Source organism: Quercus lobata, chromosome 4 (assembly GCF_001633185.2).
Source record: "Quercus lobata isolate SW786 chromosome 4, ValleyOak3.0 Primary Assembly, whole genome shotgun sequence".
Taxonomy (NCBI): domain Eukaryota; kingdom Viridiplantae; phylum Streptophyta; class Magnoliopsida; order Fagales; family Fagaceae; genus Quercus; species Quercus lobata.
The window spans coordinates 63,540,864-63,557,633 of NC_044907.1; the positions used below are offsets into that span (position 1 = coordinate 63,540,864).

The window sequence follows — 16,770 nt, forward strand, 5'->3', positions numbered from 1 at the left end:
CTTGCTAGCTGACCTACCGAAGTTGGTGTCTGGGTTCTGTAATCCGCCGCTGACCCGTCGGAGCTCTTGGGTCAGTCACGGGGTCTCAATTTCAGTTGGGTTTAGGTCTGGGTGGACACCCCTTGTTTGGGATCTGCTTATTTTGCTGAAATTGAATACTCTTTTCTAAAAGTATTATAGATAAAGGTAAAAATTAGTTAAATAGTACAGTGAGACCATAAATAGTGTAAAAAATTACAATGGAGCCCATAAATAAATAAATTAAAAACTTATACATAATAGGTAAAAATTTAATAAATAAATTTTTTTTAAAAATGCTGGCTTACAAATTAATGCCAATTTTTAGTATCCCTCTTTTCTTCTCATAGGATTTGAGAATACGAAGCTCACGGGGCAAGTGTTAAAGGTTATTTATTTATTTAGCAGAGTACATTGAAGTAAATTCAGTTCACAGCTTGAGTAATTATTAAATTATTGTTGGAGGTCAGTTACTTGTTTCCATTCGAGTAAAAAACAAGTTGAGTTTATATTGGCTTTACTTCACTTTAAATGTCGCTAGTGATAATAATAATAATGGAAACAAAATGCTGAAACCCAAAAGTATGTTCAAACTTCAAAGGGTCAGAACGCAAAAATACAAAAAAAAATACTAAAACCGATTCAAAATTAAATTGTCATGCGTCTCGAACTTCATCCTATTGGTAATTTTTAGTGTCTCCAAATGACACATTCAGGTTCATATTCTCCTCCTTAACTATTGAGATATAAAATTATATAAAAAAAAAAATTGATCTCATCTTTTTATTAAAAAAATTGAAATTAAAATTCGAAGCCACTATTTGAAGAAATGCTAAATTAGTTCACTATTTAGGATTCGCTTATTTTGTTGAAATTGAAATTTTTTTTACTGAAAGTACTGTAAATATAGTTAAAAGTTAGCTAAAATAGTACAGTAAAATTCATGAATAATACTAAAAAGTACAGTAGAACCTATAAATAATAGCAAAAATAAGCAAAATAAGCTAACTTTTTAATTTGAAGTTAAATGCATACTTCTCATCTCTGAAGTAAAAGTTCATTTCTGAATAATTTATTATAAATCATTTAAAACTAAAAGTTAGTTTAAGATTCGTTTAGAAATACATTTTATTATTTTCTTTTCTTTTCATCTACTTCTTCTCATCAAGACGAGACGACCATACAAGGCAACTCTCCGACAAAAGAAGTACTAGATTTGTCGGTTTTCAATCATTCATAATCAAGACGCACCTTGCCAAAACACATAAGGCCACCACCACTACTATTCAGGAAATCCGCTACAAATCCTTACAAGTGAACACAACACACAACCATGAATTATTGTTGAACGTACTCCATCGAAAACGCCACAATATCCCATTAGCCACCAACATGCATTGAACCCCAATCAACAGCCTAGATTCCAAACCGCCTAATTACAAATTTGAAAAGATCTAAATAAGACTATGATTTAGCCTGAAGTTTAACTTTAAAGGATGTTTTTGCTTTTAAGAAATTTGTGTTGATATTTACTAATTATACTATAGTAGCTACTCTATTTGCTAATATTGGTGGCCCAATATTTTTCCCAAAAGAAGAAAAAGGTTGGTGGTACCTTCATTTCGATCTTTTATGGCATGCACAACCTTTTCAGCCACGAGGGCCGGCCTCAACGGCCCTGTCATCTATACCCACTTATTATATCATCAGTGTATGGAATGGAAGGGGAGGCAGAGTCGAGTGTCAACCACATGCCAACAGTAATGACATCAGGTTGAATATATGGCATGGGTTGTGATCCATTAGTACTAGATAACCTTCATTAATTGCATGGTGGGCCTCACGGTCATTGACGAGAGCTAGGAAGATGAGTAATGTTGGACATACACTATTTTTCACTGTAATTTATTTATTTATTTATATAATTAATAATTTTATATATTATGATTTGAATAACCCTGATCCTCGCATTAGGGTAGTTGAACTAATTGTTATGGGCTCACTTTTAAGGGTTTGGGAGTGAGAGGTTCTTAGTTCGAATTCTGTAATAGAAAACTCTCAGTTTATGTTCATTAACATCTTTGATAGGACTGAATGCATAACTATAGCTCATTTAAATTTCATTCTTCCAAATTCAAGTTGCTTTCCTCTACCTATTTACTTTAGTGGTAAATTTATTATTATGTGATATAAATTATCGGAATTAAAATAACATCACTTTTACTTGTTATTTTATAATGCGTGAAACACCATTTGTTGCACCATTTTGAAATATGTTGTGAACCTACATATACTTCTATTTATTTTAATATTCACTTGGTGGGCCAATTAAAATAAGCAAAGAGAGCAGAATCTTTTAGTAGCAACGTCACGAACTTTCCACCTATGTTACGTGTAGATCCAATTGCAATCCCTTGGCTTATATGTACTAGAAAATAAAAATGATTACCACCCCCCCTTCCCCACCCCCCCCCCCCCCAAAAAAAAAAAAACACTGTACAATGCCTTCTTTATTATGGCACACATAAAATATATATTTGTCCATCTTCTTGTATTTTGCATTGCAAATTGATGGGTACCACCCACATCCCATGTGCCTTAATTTCAAATCCAAAATAATCTTAGAATGTGGGCTGTACTGAATTTAGAACATTGTCATTTCCACTTGCTTAAATTAGTGTGCTGAGACTGACACTAGTCTATAAGAAACAAATAGCAATCGATGTTTATAATTTAAATTTCTTGCCAAAAATAAGTATAAAAATAAACTGAAGTTTCTACACATTTTTTCACTTACACGTATATCAAAAACATTTAAACAACATTACTCAAACTTCTTTACCAAACATCCCTGGACAACTCCCTTAAATATGCATAAAATGACTCGTCAATCTTTAAAGAAACTAAGGCCCCATTTGATAGAGTCGTTAAACAACTATTTTTCAGTTTTTAAACAATATTACACATATTTTTACGCACTTTTTCACCTACATGTATTTCAAAAAACTACAAACAAAATTACTCCAACTTCTCTACCAAACGAGCCCTAAAGAATTATTTTTTTGTAGCTCTACCATTTTCTTCAATGCACTTCTTGTCAACATTGCATTCATTAATTGCTTATTAGATTTCTTGATAGAATGTGTAAACGACGTGAAAATTTTGAGATCACGACAAATTAATTAATGAGAGTTAACATTTAAAATTTTGAAATGCCGACATAAAGCCAAATATGTTTTTTGTTTTTTTCCTAGAATATGAATTATGGATCATAACAAGTCATATATGTTTCTCCAAAAAAAAAAAAAAAAAAAAAGAGTCATATACGGAAAAATATAAGCACTGCACATAACTTGTAAGGCTTAGCTAGATTAGATACACAAGTCCCATACATACTGCCGTTATAATTACTTCAAGCATGGACCGGTCAGTGATGAGGACCATATAAGATTGGAATCAGAGCAGAGTTTGAGCTACGTTATCAGTTTGGCCAACTTTTTTGTCCACTAGAATGGAAAGTCATTCGTAAAACTTTGCTTCGTATGTACTCGAAGTTGCATGCCTAGCTTGCATATTATCATCAGTCCTTCTCGAATCTCGATACTCTTGACTTGCTCAGCAGTCCTGACATGTTCCCTTCTCGGTGGCCACCAAAACTTTGTACATTTTTAACCAAAACTTTGGAACAGAAATACATAATTATATTGAATAAAGCCATACCCACAATATTTCCAGAAAATTTCTAAAACAAAAACTAGATGACACTGTTAATGGTAAATAAATAAAAAGGTGCAATTTTATTAACAATAAAATTTGCCATGAAATTGTTGTACCCATAACACTATGTAGATTATGGGTCTGTTTGGATACAGTTGAAAATTGAAAACTGAAAAACACTGTAGCAAAATAATTTTTAAATGTGTGAATACTACGTGGAATCCTTTTTTAATAAAAAAATAATTTAAAAGTGAAATTCGTGGGTCTGTAAACAGTGTATATCTGTGCACTATTCACGAAAAAGTCAAACATTTCTACTCCCAAAAAAAATGTAATTGAAACGCAAACATGTGTCTGGAAAGTGCAAAACGCGCTTCCCAAATGCACACTATATTTACAAAAAAAATTTAGATACTTTCGGAGTATAAAGAATAGTTTTTCCTCCTCTAATATTCATGATAAAATTGACCATAAATTTAATGAGTTAACCCCGATATAAATATGAGGAGAAAAAGCACAATTCTCTATACTTGAAAAGTGCACAAGAATTTCTCATTTACATCTCAACCCAAGCATCTCTCTCCTCTTAAATATCATCGAATCTCACACTCCTATGCCACTACTACAATACTATAATATACCTAGGTAAACTACCTAAGTCTGTCAAAAGACAAACTCCACAGTCTCCCATCATTGTCTAAAAAACACTCTTCTCATTTCCTCATGGACCAACCACATTACACCTCTCTCATTTTCTTCATCCTTCTCTTCCTACCTCTATCACTTCAACAACAAAACTCAAAGCTCAGTATCTCAGATCTCAATGCACTAAAAACCATCAAAGCTTCACTCACAGACATCCCTCGTTCCACATTCTTCTCCTCCTGGGACTTCACCGCACCCAATCCCTGCTCTTCATTTTCTGGCCTCACTTGCTCTCTCATTTCCTCTTCTCTCCGAGTCACTATTCTCTCACTCGGCACTGGCCTCTCCGACTCACCGGGTCTTGCTGGGTCACTCTCTTTTGCCCTCTCTCAACTCACCGAATTAACCCAACTCGTCCTCTTCCCAGGCCTAGTCACCGGTCCAATCCCATCCCAACTCGGCAAACTCATCAACCTCCGAGTCATCTCCTTAACTAACAACCGCTTAACCGGTCCCATACCCACCTCTCTCTCTTCCTTAACAAACCTCCACACCCTCGACCTGAGTTACAACCAACTCACTGGGTCAATCCCACCGGGTCTCACTGAGTTAGCCCGACTCAAAGTCCTCATTCTAGCCTCAAACTCTCTATCCGGCGAGTTACCCACCGTGTCGACCCAGCTGTTACATTTAGATTTGAAAAGGAACAGACTCAACGGGAAACTTCCGTTACTACCGTTATCCCTACGTTACTTGTCGGTTTCGGAGAATACGATGTGGGGCCCACTCGACGCCTTGGATTCACTCTCCGAGTTAGTGTACCTCGACTTAAGTATGAACAAATTCAGTGGGCCCATCCCGACCTCACTCTTCAATCCCACACTCTCTTCATTACTATTACAACGGAACAATTTATCTGGTGGGCTCCCACAAAAAGCGGACCCCACCAAATCATCATCCTACGGTGATGGTTCGATCGTGGACTTGAGTCATAACTTCTTATCAGGGGAGATATCGACGGTTCTGGTTGGGGTGGAGAGCGTGTTCTTGAATAACAACCGTCTGATTGGTACAGTGCCTAAGGAGTATACTAAGAGCTTGTGCCTTGGTACCACCAAGACCTTGTACTTGCAACACAACTATCTCACAGGGATTAATTTGGAGGATAGAATGAAGTTGCCGGATACGACGTCGTTGTGCTTGCTGTATAACTGCATGGTCCCACCACCTGTTGGGGTCACAGCGTGTCCAGCCAGTGCCGGATCACAGATCTCAAGGCCAGCGAGGCAGTGCTACAAAGTTTGATTAACTGATTGTGTTTGTTTTTATGTTAATTATGGGCTCTGGCTTTGCGTCCAGTGTTCTTGTAACATGACGAAAGCCCTACCCCGATAATTAATTATATATACATATCTATATGTGTTAGTTAGTGTTACTAATGTATTCACATGAATTGTAAGAGAGTGGAAGGAAGGGATAGATAATAGATATACATTATTTGTTCAGTAATAAAAGAAGTATTTTTTACTCTTTGGGTTGGGACTTGGGAGTGTGAAGGATATAGTATTATTTTGTGCATTATTAAATGATGATGTCGTGAGGTGTGTGAATGAGAGAGATGGTGCCAAATGTGTGTATGTATGAATGAATAATTTGATTTTTGTCACGCGAGTAACAAGTAATGGGTGGTCCACCACACACATGAGTGTTTTGTCACAGTTTGCACGTTAAATGACCGTGACTATTGATGGTGTGGAGGAACAGTAATAATTTTGGACATTCCAATTTCTATTCTCACTGCTTCCATATAAAAGTGGACCTCATGCAAAACTAAAAGCAAGGGTACGGTTCATAAAAAATAAATAAAGGCAAGGTTTATAATTATATGGTGACTATTACATATGGTCCTCTCCAGTAGGGTTTTGGACTTATGTCATAAGCGATGATGAGGTTGTAGTTGTAGTGTTGTACATTATACACTATAAAATAAAAATGTATGGGTTCCTGCTATCAACTTTCTACTTTTTGAACACCGACTGACTAAAACCCATGCCGGTGCATAGGCTAAGTGAACCAATTCAAAGAAGGGGACCAATTAAGAACTGCATTGCTGCCATATGTACCTCCGGCTTGCATGGGAGGGTGGCGCGGGATGAGGGAGATTTTATTGCACTTCTACCTAGAAGATTGTGAGTTGTGGACAATTAGTCCGAAATACACCTGGTTGAGTGTATGGTAAGCAGTGTTAACTGCTTCTCTCCAAAAGGACTTGGGCATCTTTTTGTTGTGTAGCATGACACGAGCCATCTCTTGAATGACCCTATTCTTCCGTTCCACTATTCTATTCTGTTGTGGTGTCTTGGTTGAAGAGAACTCTTAATGTGTGCATTGATCATTGTAAAAGGTAGCTGGTTTTGTGTTTTCAAATTCTTTTCTATGATCACTTCTAATTTTGGCTATCATAGTACCTTTCTTAACTTGCAATTTCTTGCATAAGTGTATCATCTTTTCAGGAGTCTTAGCTTTATCTCTCAAAAACACAACTCAAGTATATCTAGTGAAATCATCCACAACAACTAGAATATACATCTTTCCACCTAAACTCTAAACTCTGGCAGGACCCATGAGATCAATGTGCAACAACTCTAGAGGTCTTCAAGTTTGAACTTCAATTACAGACGAATGTTTGGACTTCACTTGTTTACCCATCTGACATGGTCCACATATGTACTTTTCTATCTTTTCAAACTTGGGCAAACCAATAACTGTATCACACTTAGAAATCTTCTCTAATTGCTTGTGACTTCCATGTCCCAAGCATTGATGCCATAAGTCTACTTGATTGATCTTTACACTAAAACACTTGTTGCTTATACTTAGTGTTATACCATAACAGTTGTCAGCTGTCCTAACACCAACACACATGCAGTCACCTCCTCCATCAAGTATTTCACATTCATACTTGGTGAAGAGGACATTCAGTCCATTGTCACAAATCTGACTGATGCTGAGTATGTTAGCCTTCAGCCCATCAACATACCAGACATCTTCAAAAACTAGCAACCCTGGAATATCCACAGTTTCAATGCCTCTGATCATAGATTTGCTTCCATCTCCAAACGTGACTATCCTAATATTTCCTTCAAAGGGTGTCTTGAATAAAGCTTTATTTCCTGTCATATGCCTGGAACAACTACTATCCAAATACCAAAGACAAGAATCATGTGCCTTTAAGGTAGTTAAAGCAATATAGCACACATAATTATCATCACATGTAATTATACCAAGATACTCAGGGAAAGACTTAACAAATGCAATAAGAGACACAAACCAAAAGTAGACAAGTTGGACTTTTAGCAATAAGAACTTCCGAGAATCCATGACAACAGGGGTCATGGATCAACTCTTAGATCTAAGGATCTAAATACTAGAGCTAACCCACTCTGATACTACTTGTACGTTTATAGAACCCTTAAAACAAGTTGTTTAACCTAATATTAAGCCAAGTTTATTAACAAGTTCATTAATAAGATCTAGGTTAAACACATTCAAATCATATTATGTGAATAGTGTGGAAAAGTAAATAAGACAATGATATGATAATCTAGAAAAACCAAACTGGTAAAAAATCTAAAGAGGATTTAACCTAGCTATCCTCAAGGTAAAACAGATTCATTATGAAAGAATTGAAGTTTTATAATAAGACTCAAACCACTAACATCCTATTGCTACCTCGAGTAGAAAACTTACTATCACGAGTAGAAAACTTATTATCATAACCACGTGATAGTTTCGAGTCTACAGACTACTTCTTTCCTTGATCCACAGCAACCACAAGTACTCCTACTTGTGTTTTCTTTAAGCTCTTGAAATAGCAACCGAAGAGATCACCAAGCTCTTAACAACAATCTTGATCTTGATAACCCTAAGTGTGTATGAAGGTAAACACATTTAGATCTCACAAGAGATTCATACACACAACATATCAACAACATCTAAAACGTGGCTAAGATTTTTCCTTTAATACTTGAAGCAATACATAAAACCCTACACGTCATATGGGCTTGGGCTGAGTTGGAAAATTCTGCAGAAAAAACAATCTGAAAGAGTTTCGATCGATCGAGTCTAATTTTCGATCGTCAAGCCTTGTAGAAATTGAATAGTAATTTCTTGCAATTACTTGATTTCAACTTTACACATAACCACACTTTGAGCAGCTTAAATCTAAACTAAATGTTTTGATCATGGATTGCCAACATTACATATTGAAGTTCTAATACATTTAGATCCTAAAGTCTTAGACCCTAACAAAAATCTTATTATTAGACACAATATGTCTTGTGAATAAACAAATTAATCTGAATACGTAATACATGATTTTCTCAAATACCTAATTATGTAAAAGGGATCTTCAGATGAGATCATTGATGCCAACATTCAACTAGCCTTGGCTGTCGTGAGGAAGCTTCAAGAACGAAAGGAAACTAGAGCTTGCATTGTAAGAAAGGGACTTCATTTCATATTGCATGTATATCTATGAATTGGTTAAAAAAATGTTAACATTTTGTTTCTGATTTTAGGTGTTTCCTGATAAGCCAGAAAAATGTTTTTTTGCAGCATTTCAAAGCAGCTCTTGACTCGGTAAAGAAACAACTTATAATGAAGTTACCAGTTCTTTTGCTGTGCTGCTGTATTTTGGCAGGATCAATTGTTCTTTAGGACTTTTTTTTCTATAGTTAAAAATTAGTGTTGAGTCCACCACGAATGTGCTCGCTAGTTTTGCCTTAGCCTGGGGTCGGGATATGGGTTTGGTGATCAAGAAAGTGTACCAAAAAATTATAATAAAAGAAGAAATTTGATTCACAAATAGTGATACATATATTTAAATTTTTAACATAAGAAAGTAACAAACATATAACCAAGAAAAGTAAAAATTTAATACATATTACCAATTTAGTTATAAGTTAAAATATTCATTTAGGAAGTGCTTGTTTTTCTTAATTTGGTTAGACTGTACAATTTATTATAAGTTTTACCTATATTTTAAATTCCCTGAAAATTTATTTAATTGTAATATATTTATTCTTTCTTGCTTCAGATTGATGGTATAACCATAGGTTCCCTAGATGACATCCCTAGTGGTCCTGTCAGCACATTCTTCAGATCTATAAGGAACACACTTGATTTTGATTTTGAAGATGACAATGAAGGTTGGTTCTGTACAATCAAATGATGTAAAGAATTCACATGGGCCCAATTATTTTGAAAGGTTTTTACTAATGGACTGCTTCTGAACCCTTTCCTACCATTAATGCTATACCATAAAAGAAAACTTGGAACTATATGCTTACATGTGTTTGTCTCTTTTGGAATATATATTAATCAATATCTGCAAAGCAACGGGGTATTCAAGAAAAAGGAAATTTTAGTTCTGAATTGAAAAGATACGATTAGCTATAATCTTCAAAACTCTTTGCTGTTTACCTTTAGCATTAGTCTTGTTTATTTAATAAGATGCAATTTGTTGTTTTAAGGTCCTATGCATCATATGTAATATTTTTATAAGGCCATGTTAATTGCATTGTTTGTACATCACGTGGATGAATAGGTTAACTTTGCACTCTCTGGCATCTCTTACAAATGCAGGTCGTTGGCAGTTCAATGAGCCTCCATCACTGTATATATTTATTAATTGTAGCACACGAGAACTTGCAACCATTGAGAAGTATGTGATATGGCATCTTTACTCATGGTAATTCTCTTACCGACTTTTGAATCTTTGGCATGCAAACTTGATTTCAATATCACTTTATGGATACACATAACTGGATTCTAGCATCAAGGGAAAAGGAAAAAAAAAAAAAAAAAAAAAATCATAAGCGTACCTCTATCCACCTGTCCATAACATCTCTATTCATTTTGGTCTTTTACTTGATCCTTGTATTAACTATACTATCACAACTTGATTCATACTCTGTTGATTTTGTGTACATGACAGGTTCTAAATATTTTTTTTTTATAAACTTTATATCTAGTGTCATTTGTCATATTCTTTTAAAGAGTTAGATTAGTAATCAGTAATTTAACAAACAAAAAAAAAAAAGATTAGTAACTAGTAACTTCTGTATATGTCTTTAATCAGTTAAACGCTATACATTATTGGACATTGACAATGACACTGTAAAATGTGAAGAACTTCGAAAAAAACATAATTACACAGATACATGTTTTCATGTCAATTGAGGTGTAAACATATGTTTGAACAGGTTTACTTCTGTAACTTAAATCTGCCGACCTATTTCAAGATTATTTTTAATCAGAATTTACAAGAATAAACTAAAGTTTAGTATACTCCAGTCACCTTCCCTTCTTCTCTTCTCTTTCCCCATCTTCCATTCCAAACATAGGGTAATGGATTGCATGCTGACTTTCACAGTGCTAATCTGGTGGGAGTGACACAATGATTGGGTATTTTTCACCATAACATATAGATTTAGTACACTGAATTACTATCTGCACTTTGAATGTAGTCTGACAGCATCATATTGTCACCAAAGTTTAGGAGTAATGCTTTAGAAATTTACATGGTGATCATAACCATTTAGACATTATTCATTTTGCAAAAGCATTTGGAGCTGCGGTTTCTGTTCCTTTCCCCTCTATTTTGATGTGCAGGAAAAATTTGCTCAATCAACTCCTACGCTTCTATTTAATCTGGAACTTAACACATTGCGGTATGATTTGTGCCTTCTTGAGCTTTAATGGTCACTTAATTCTGTTATTACTGAATTCAAGTTTCATTGTTAAATGAAAGCTGTTAACTTGGCAGTGCTGACTTGGGCCTTCTGGTATTTCCAACGAAAGATTTGCATTACCGATTCTTTCTCAATTCATTCCAGTGTTCTATATTCGAATCAGAGAGTACTCAAAAGTACCTCTTCTTTTGTCAACCTTCTATATTAATTAATTGTTTTTTAATCCAAGTTTTATGTAAACATTTGATTTTTAATTTGAAGACAGTAGCAGTAGCACCTTACATTGTGAATCACAATGGAGCTCTGTTTCGCCAATACCCTGGTATTTAAATTTTTCCCTGCGAGAATTAAAACTATGCCATTAATATTAAGTACTGTTTCAGTACTTTACATCTGCCTTCTAGGTTCCATGTCTATTTTTGTGTCAATTGGAGCTTATGTCTAACATCATCTAATGTTGAGTGAGTTCTTGCTGAGAACAAAATGAAAAGAAAGCTGCGGAAAAGATGTCTATAAAAGAAATTTTTGTGAACTCAAGAGTTCCTTTGACATTTTCAGTAGTTTGGGAGAAAAATAATATTCTTGTGATGCTGATCCACTCTTGCATTTCTTGAGTACTACATTTTCACTTTGTGCTAAGCAGGGGTAGTACATATGTCTGATATATTAGTTTTTTATTTGATTGCTAAGAAGTCTGCACCATCATGTTGGTGTAGCATTAAGTCACATAGCTATGTGTGAATGGTGGTGAGAAAAAAGGTTGAATCTAAGAACAAGAACTTATAGAATCCACTAGGAAGTACTTTATTATCATATTCTTTTGCATGGCTAGTCCCAAGACAAGATAGAGGAGGGAGGTTATCGTCGGTTGTCAGTTTGTGTAATTTTTTTTTTCGTATCTTATGAATATAAATCTTAATAGATCCTATTGGTATAAGAGTTAGGGCGAGGGATTCCCTAATAGTGGTTTAAAAGGATACATGTAGCTGACCTCTGTTAGTTGAGATTATGGGTTAATTAAGCTGAGTTATGATTATAAATTAGTGGATGACTTAAGAAGATTTATTCTGATTTGCTTAATGGCCTGTTTGGAAGTTTAGAGAGGGAGGAGAGTAGAGGAGAAGAGAGTAGTGGGGAGGAGAGTAGAGGGGAATAATTCCCCTCCATCTTGTTTGAATGTTTTTAAAATTAGCAAGGGGGAAGGGAGTAATTAGCCCTTTCCCTTATTTGGATGTTTTAAAAAATAGAATAGAGAGGAGAGGAAATGATTAAAATAGACAAATTTATCCCTATTTGAAAATAGACTTGTAACATTAGTTTATGATTAATTTATCAATTTTGTAAAGTTTTGAACTTGATTATCATTTTTTCAAATCATAAAATATGTTAGTGATTTGTTTTTTGAGAAGAATAAATAAATAAAAAATGTTTCCCAAAAAAAACAATTTATATACCTAAAAACTAAAAAAAAAAAAGAGTAAAAATCAGTCAAAATTGAACTGTTATCTGAATATTTGAAAACAAAGCGTTCATATCAATTTTAATAAATACTAAACATTGCCAAATTTAGTAGGTTTTTTAAAACTCTAACCAAAATCCAAATTCCCATTTCTTTTCCACATTTTCTGAGCAACCAAACACAGGCACAAGTAGAGGGAAAAAAAAAAATTTCATAGAAACACAAACCAAATCCCCCAAAAAGCACACAACCAAAAAAAAAAAAAAAAGGCGAAATCCTGGAGAACGAAAAGCAAGCAAAGCGAGATCCTCATCGTCATCAGAATAGTTCACCTGAATCAGAGGGGAAGAGTCGCTGTCGTGCTTCATCGACAACTGGACCGGCGGGTCAATGACTGTGGTTTAGGTTGGCGATGAACTTGATCGTGGCGGTGTGAGATTAAATACTCTATTTTCTCAAGAGACTTCAACGGCGAGTGAAGTCATCGCCATGAACGGTAACCATGAGACCTTGAACGTGGAAAGAGACTTCCGATACATGTCGGGTACTTGCTGCAGCTGCGAAGGTTGATCGGAGCATCCTCCAGCTCTCACCGAAGTCGACGACGACGACGCCATGTTCTCCTGCCAAATCCAACCTAAATCTCAAAATCCAAACACTTTTTACACAAAGCTCAAATCTAAAACGGTGAAGCTTAAACAAAAACAGTGTGAAGAGAAATTGCTTCATTCACCTTAAATTTTCTAGGGAAACAAACAAATTCATTTTGTAATTTTGTTAATATAACAAGGGTAAATTAGGTAATTTACATTTTTAATAATTTATGTGCTCTACTCTCCCTCCAAATCTCTCCAATTTGGGGGAATTAAAAATGAGGGGTTAGAGGTAGTTGAAACCCCTCCAAACCCCTTCCCCTCCTTCTTTAAAAAACTCCCAAACAAGGTAATTAAACTACTCTCCTTCACTCTAATCTACTCCTCGTCTATTTTTTAACATCCAAACAGGCCATAAATCTCTTCGTTTTGGAGTCTTTGTAAATTTAATCAATTAACCTAAAAATATCAAAACCAAAATAATAAATATCCTAAAAATCGATGATCACAAGATCCATCGAGATTATCCCATGGTTCTAAATGCCCATTGCTTGGTTGGGTAAGTTGTGCTGCATGGCTCCCTACACCATTGGATCAATCAACCAAACAATAACAAAGCTTTAGTCCCAAAGCTATAGGAGTTGACTATGGATCCTCAACAAACCAATTGGGGTCAACCGCGTATATTCTTCTCCACCATTCTATCTCCTCCAAAATCATACTCTGTCACCTCCATATTGATATGTCCTTTATTACTACTTTTACTAGTGTTATTTTAAGTTTACCTCTATCTCTTTTTGTTCACTTGATATGAATTAAATCAGTCTTCCTCATTGGCGCATTAATTGTTCTCTTTTGTACATGACTAAACCATCTCAAGTGACTCTCTCTTATCTTTTCCTTGATAGGAGGCACCTAAATGGGGTAAAAAGAAAGCTACTTTGGAAAATTAAGACTTGAGTTCCAATTTGAGGTGGAAGAAAAAATCCACATGGAACTCAAGTCTCTAAGACTTGAGTTCCTTTGTGAAGAAATATCATTCACTTGGGTTTCTTCGTTCTGGGTTCTTCATTTTCATGGGGTTTTCTTCTTCTTCTTCTTCTTCTTCATTTTGTTCTTCTTCTACTAGGCTTCTTCTTCATTTTGGGATCCATTTGTTTGAGGCCATTGTTGTTTGATTTTCAATCAGTTTGGTTAATGGCTAGACAATCCCAGGCCAAATTTGTCCATAACTTCATCGTTAAGGTTGGGTTTTTTTTTTCTTTGGGGATGCTTTTCTTTTCTTTTCTTTTATTTCTTTTATTTCTTTTTTTTTTTTTTTTTTTTTTTGGGTTTTGAAAAAGATATCATGTGGGTTTGTGATGTTCTGGGTTTCTTTTTCTTGCTCTGTTGGGGTTTCTTCTTCTTTCTTCTACTAGTTTTCTTCTACTGGGTTTATCTTCTTTGTTCTGTTGGGTTTCCTTCTTTGTTCTTCTTCTCCTCACTGTGGAACTCAATTCTTATAGACTCGATTTCCATGTGACTTTTTTCTTCCACATTGGATTTGAACTGAGTTTGAAGGACTCGATTTTCATCATTGATCTCGACCCTTTAACACTCGAGATGCTAGTTTGTTAAAATGTTTCCAAAACATGCCAACTAAAAAAATAGTTGCTAACAATAATGCAACATCACTATTAATTTTGTACCACAGGTCACCTAGGGGCTCCTAACTTACCTCTTCCTTAGGACTAGTCTGGGACAGCTTCAGATTTGCAATCTGGAACTCATCTAGCATGTATCGTGCCTTTTGTAGAATAGCTAAACCTAGTAGTCTTGCCTTACCAAGTTTGACTTCATTACGGTTGAACCATAAACACCAAGCCACCATAAGGACAAGCTCTAGCAAGTCATCCCCCATTCTTTGCTTGAACTCCAAGTGCCATAAAAAATCCACAAATTCTAGAAAATTGGTCCCGCGTACTTTAAAGGGAATACCAGAAAGGTTCCAAATCTCCTACACTTTTTCACAATCCCATTGTACATGCCCCCAAATTGCATGCCTTACAAGTAGGATTATCAATTACTTTCTAGTGACATAAGTTGGCTTTTGTTGGTATGGTATTTTTACTCGCACACCATGCAAAGGACTTGACTTTGTTTGAAGCATTGAGCCTCCATATGGTTTTCTAGAACAATTTATATGTTTGGTTGTTTGATGCTTCCACAGAATTCCCATCATGCACCATTTCCAAGGCTAATTTGTAAGCACTACTCACTATGAAGTCCTCTTTTGGGGTAAATGCCTAAACCATTCGATCACAAGGAAGTCAAAAGCTAAGGAGAATGCTTAGAATTGCAAAGGCATCTGTTGGTAAGAAAAATTATTGAACCATATCAGCTTTCCAAGCCTCTATGTGTGGGTCAATGAGCAAGGAAACCTTTGCATCATGTGGGACATTGGCAATGCTAGATGTGAGTTTGAAAGTAGATGGTTTAGTAAGCCATTTATCCCTCCAAATATGTAGTGATTGTCCATTCCCCACCTACCATCGATGCCCTTTCTAAACAATTTTCTAGGCTGCCAAAATACTACGCCAAGCGAAAGAAGGATGGTCGCCCAATTCAACCGAAAGGAAATCTCCATCGGGAAAATACCATGCCTTGAAGACTTTATGGACTAGTGAGGTAGTGTTAGTTTGCAATCTCCAACCCTATTTTGCCAAAAGAGCAAGGTTGAAGGCTCTAAAATCACGAAAACCCAAACAACCCTCTTCCTTTGGTAGACACATCTTGTCCCAGCTCAACCAGGCCATTTTTTTTTTCTCATTTGTTTGCCCCCAACAAAATTTACATACCATACTAGTCGTCTCATCACAAAGAGCATTTGGGAGTTTAAAAGACACTCATAGTATACGTTGGCATCGATTGTGCTACAGTCTTGATCAAGATCTCTTTTCCTGCATTGGATAACAACTTCTCTTTTCACCCTAAAAGTTTACTATTCAACCTCTCAATTAATTGATGGAGTATATTACACTTATTTTTTTCATACCAATGATGGAAGCCTAAAGTAATTCTCATGTTGCTTAATGATCTGCCCCAAATATGTGCTTGATCTCATCTTGCAAATTTTGTGGTGTGTTACGACTGAAGAAGAGAGAAGTCTTTTATCAGTTCAACTGCTGGCCTAAAGCTTTCTCATATTTTTCCAAGATACCAATCAAGTTAGAACATTCTTCACCTATAGCTTTATTAAAAATTAGACTGTCATCAGTAAAGAACAGGTGTGAAATTGATGGTCCTCTGGCACATGCATCAATTCTCTTTATAGTTCCAAGTTCCATTGATTTTCTTATAGGGGCTAAAAGACCTTTTGCATAAAAAATAAATAAAAATAAAAAAAGAAGAAAGAAGAAGAAGAAAGAAAGATAAGGGGAGAGGGGATCCCCTTGGTGTAATCCCTTAGTAGGAGTAATGACACTTTGGGGTTGGCCATTAATTTTGACTGAATAAGCGACAAAGCAAACACACTTCATCATTATGTCAACCCACTGTGTATGAAAGCCCATCTTGATCATTATTTTTTCTAGACAATCCCATT

The 16,770-nt window shown here is 35.4% G+C and overlaps 1 protein-coding gene and 1 pseudogene across 1 annotated transcript; both read left to right on the forward strand.

Annotated features, from left to right (window-relative positions):
- The first annotated feature begins 4,336 nt into the window (after positions 1-4,336).
- On the forward strand, positions 4,337-5,907 carry LOC115987059 (probable LRR receptor-like serine/threonine-protein kinase At1g34110). Its single transcript, XM_031110505.1, has one exon. It carries the CDS (start codon positions 4,459-4,461, stop codon positions 5,683-5,685), a length of 1,227 nt encoding a protein of 408 aa, XP_030966365.1. The 5' UTR covers positions 4,337-4,458; the 3' UTR covers positions 5,686-5,907.
- A 1,396-nt stretch (positions 5,908-7,303) lies between these two features.
- LOC115985573 lies at positions 7,304-11,465 on the forward strand (annotated as a pseudogene).
- Positions 11,466-16,770: the final 5,305 nt, after the last annotated feature.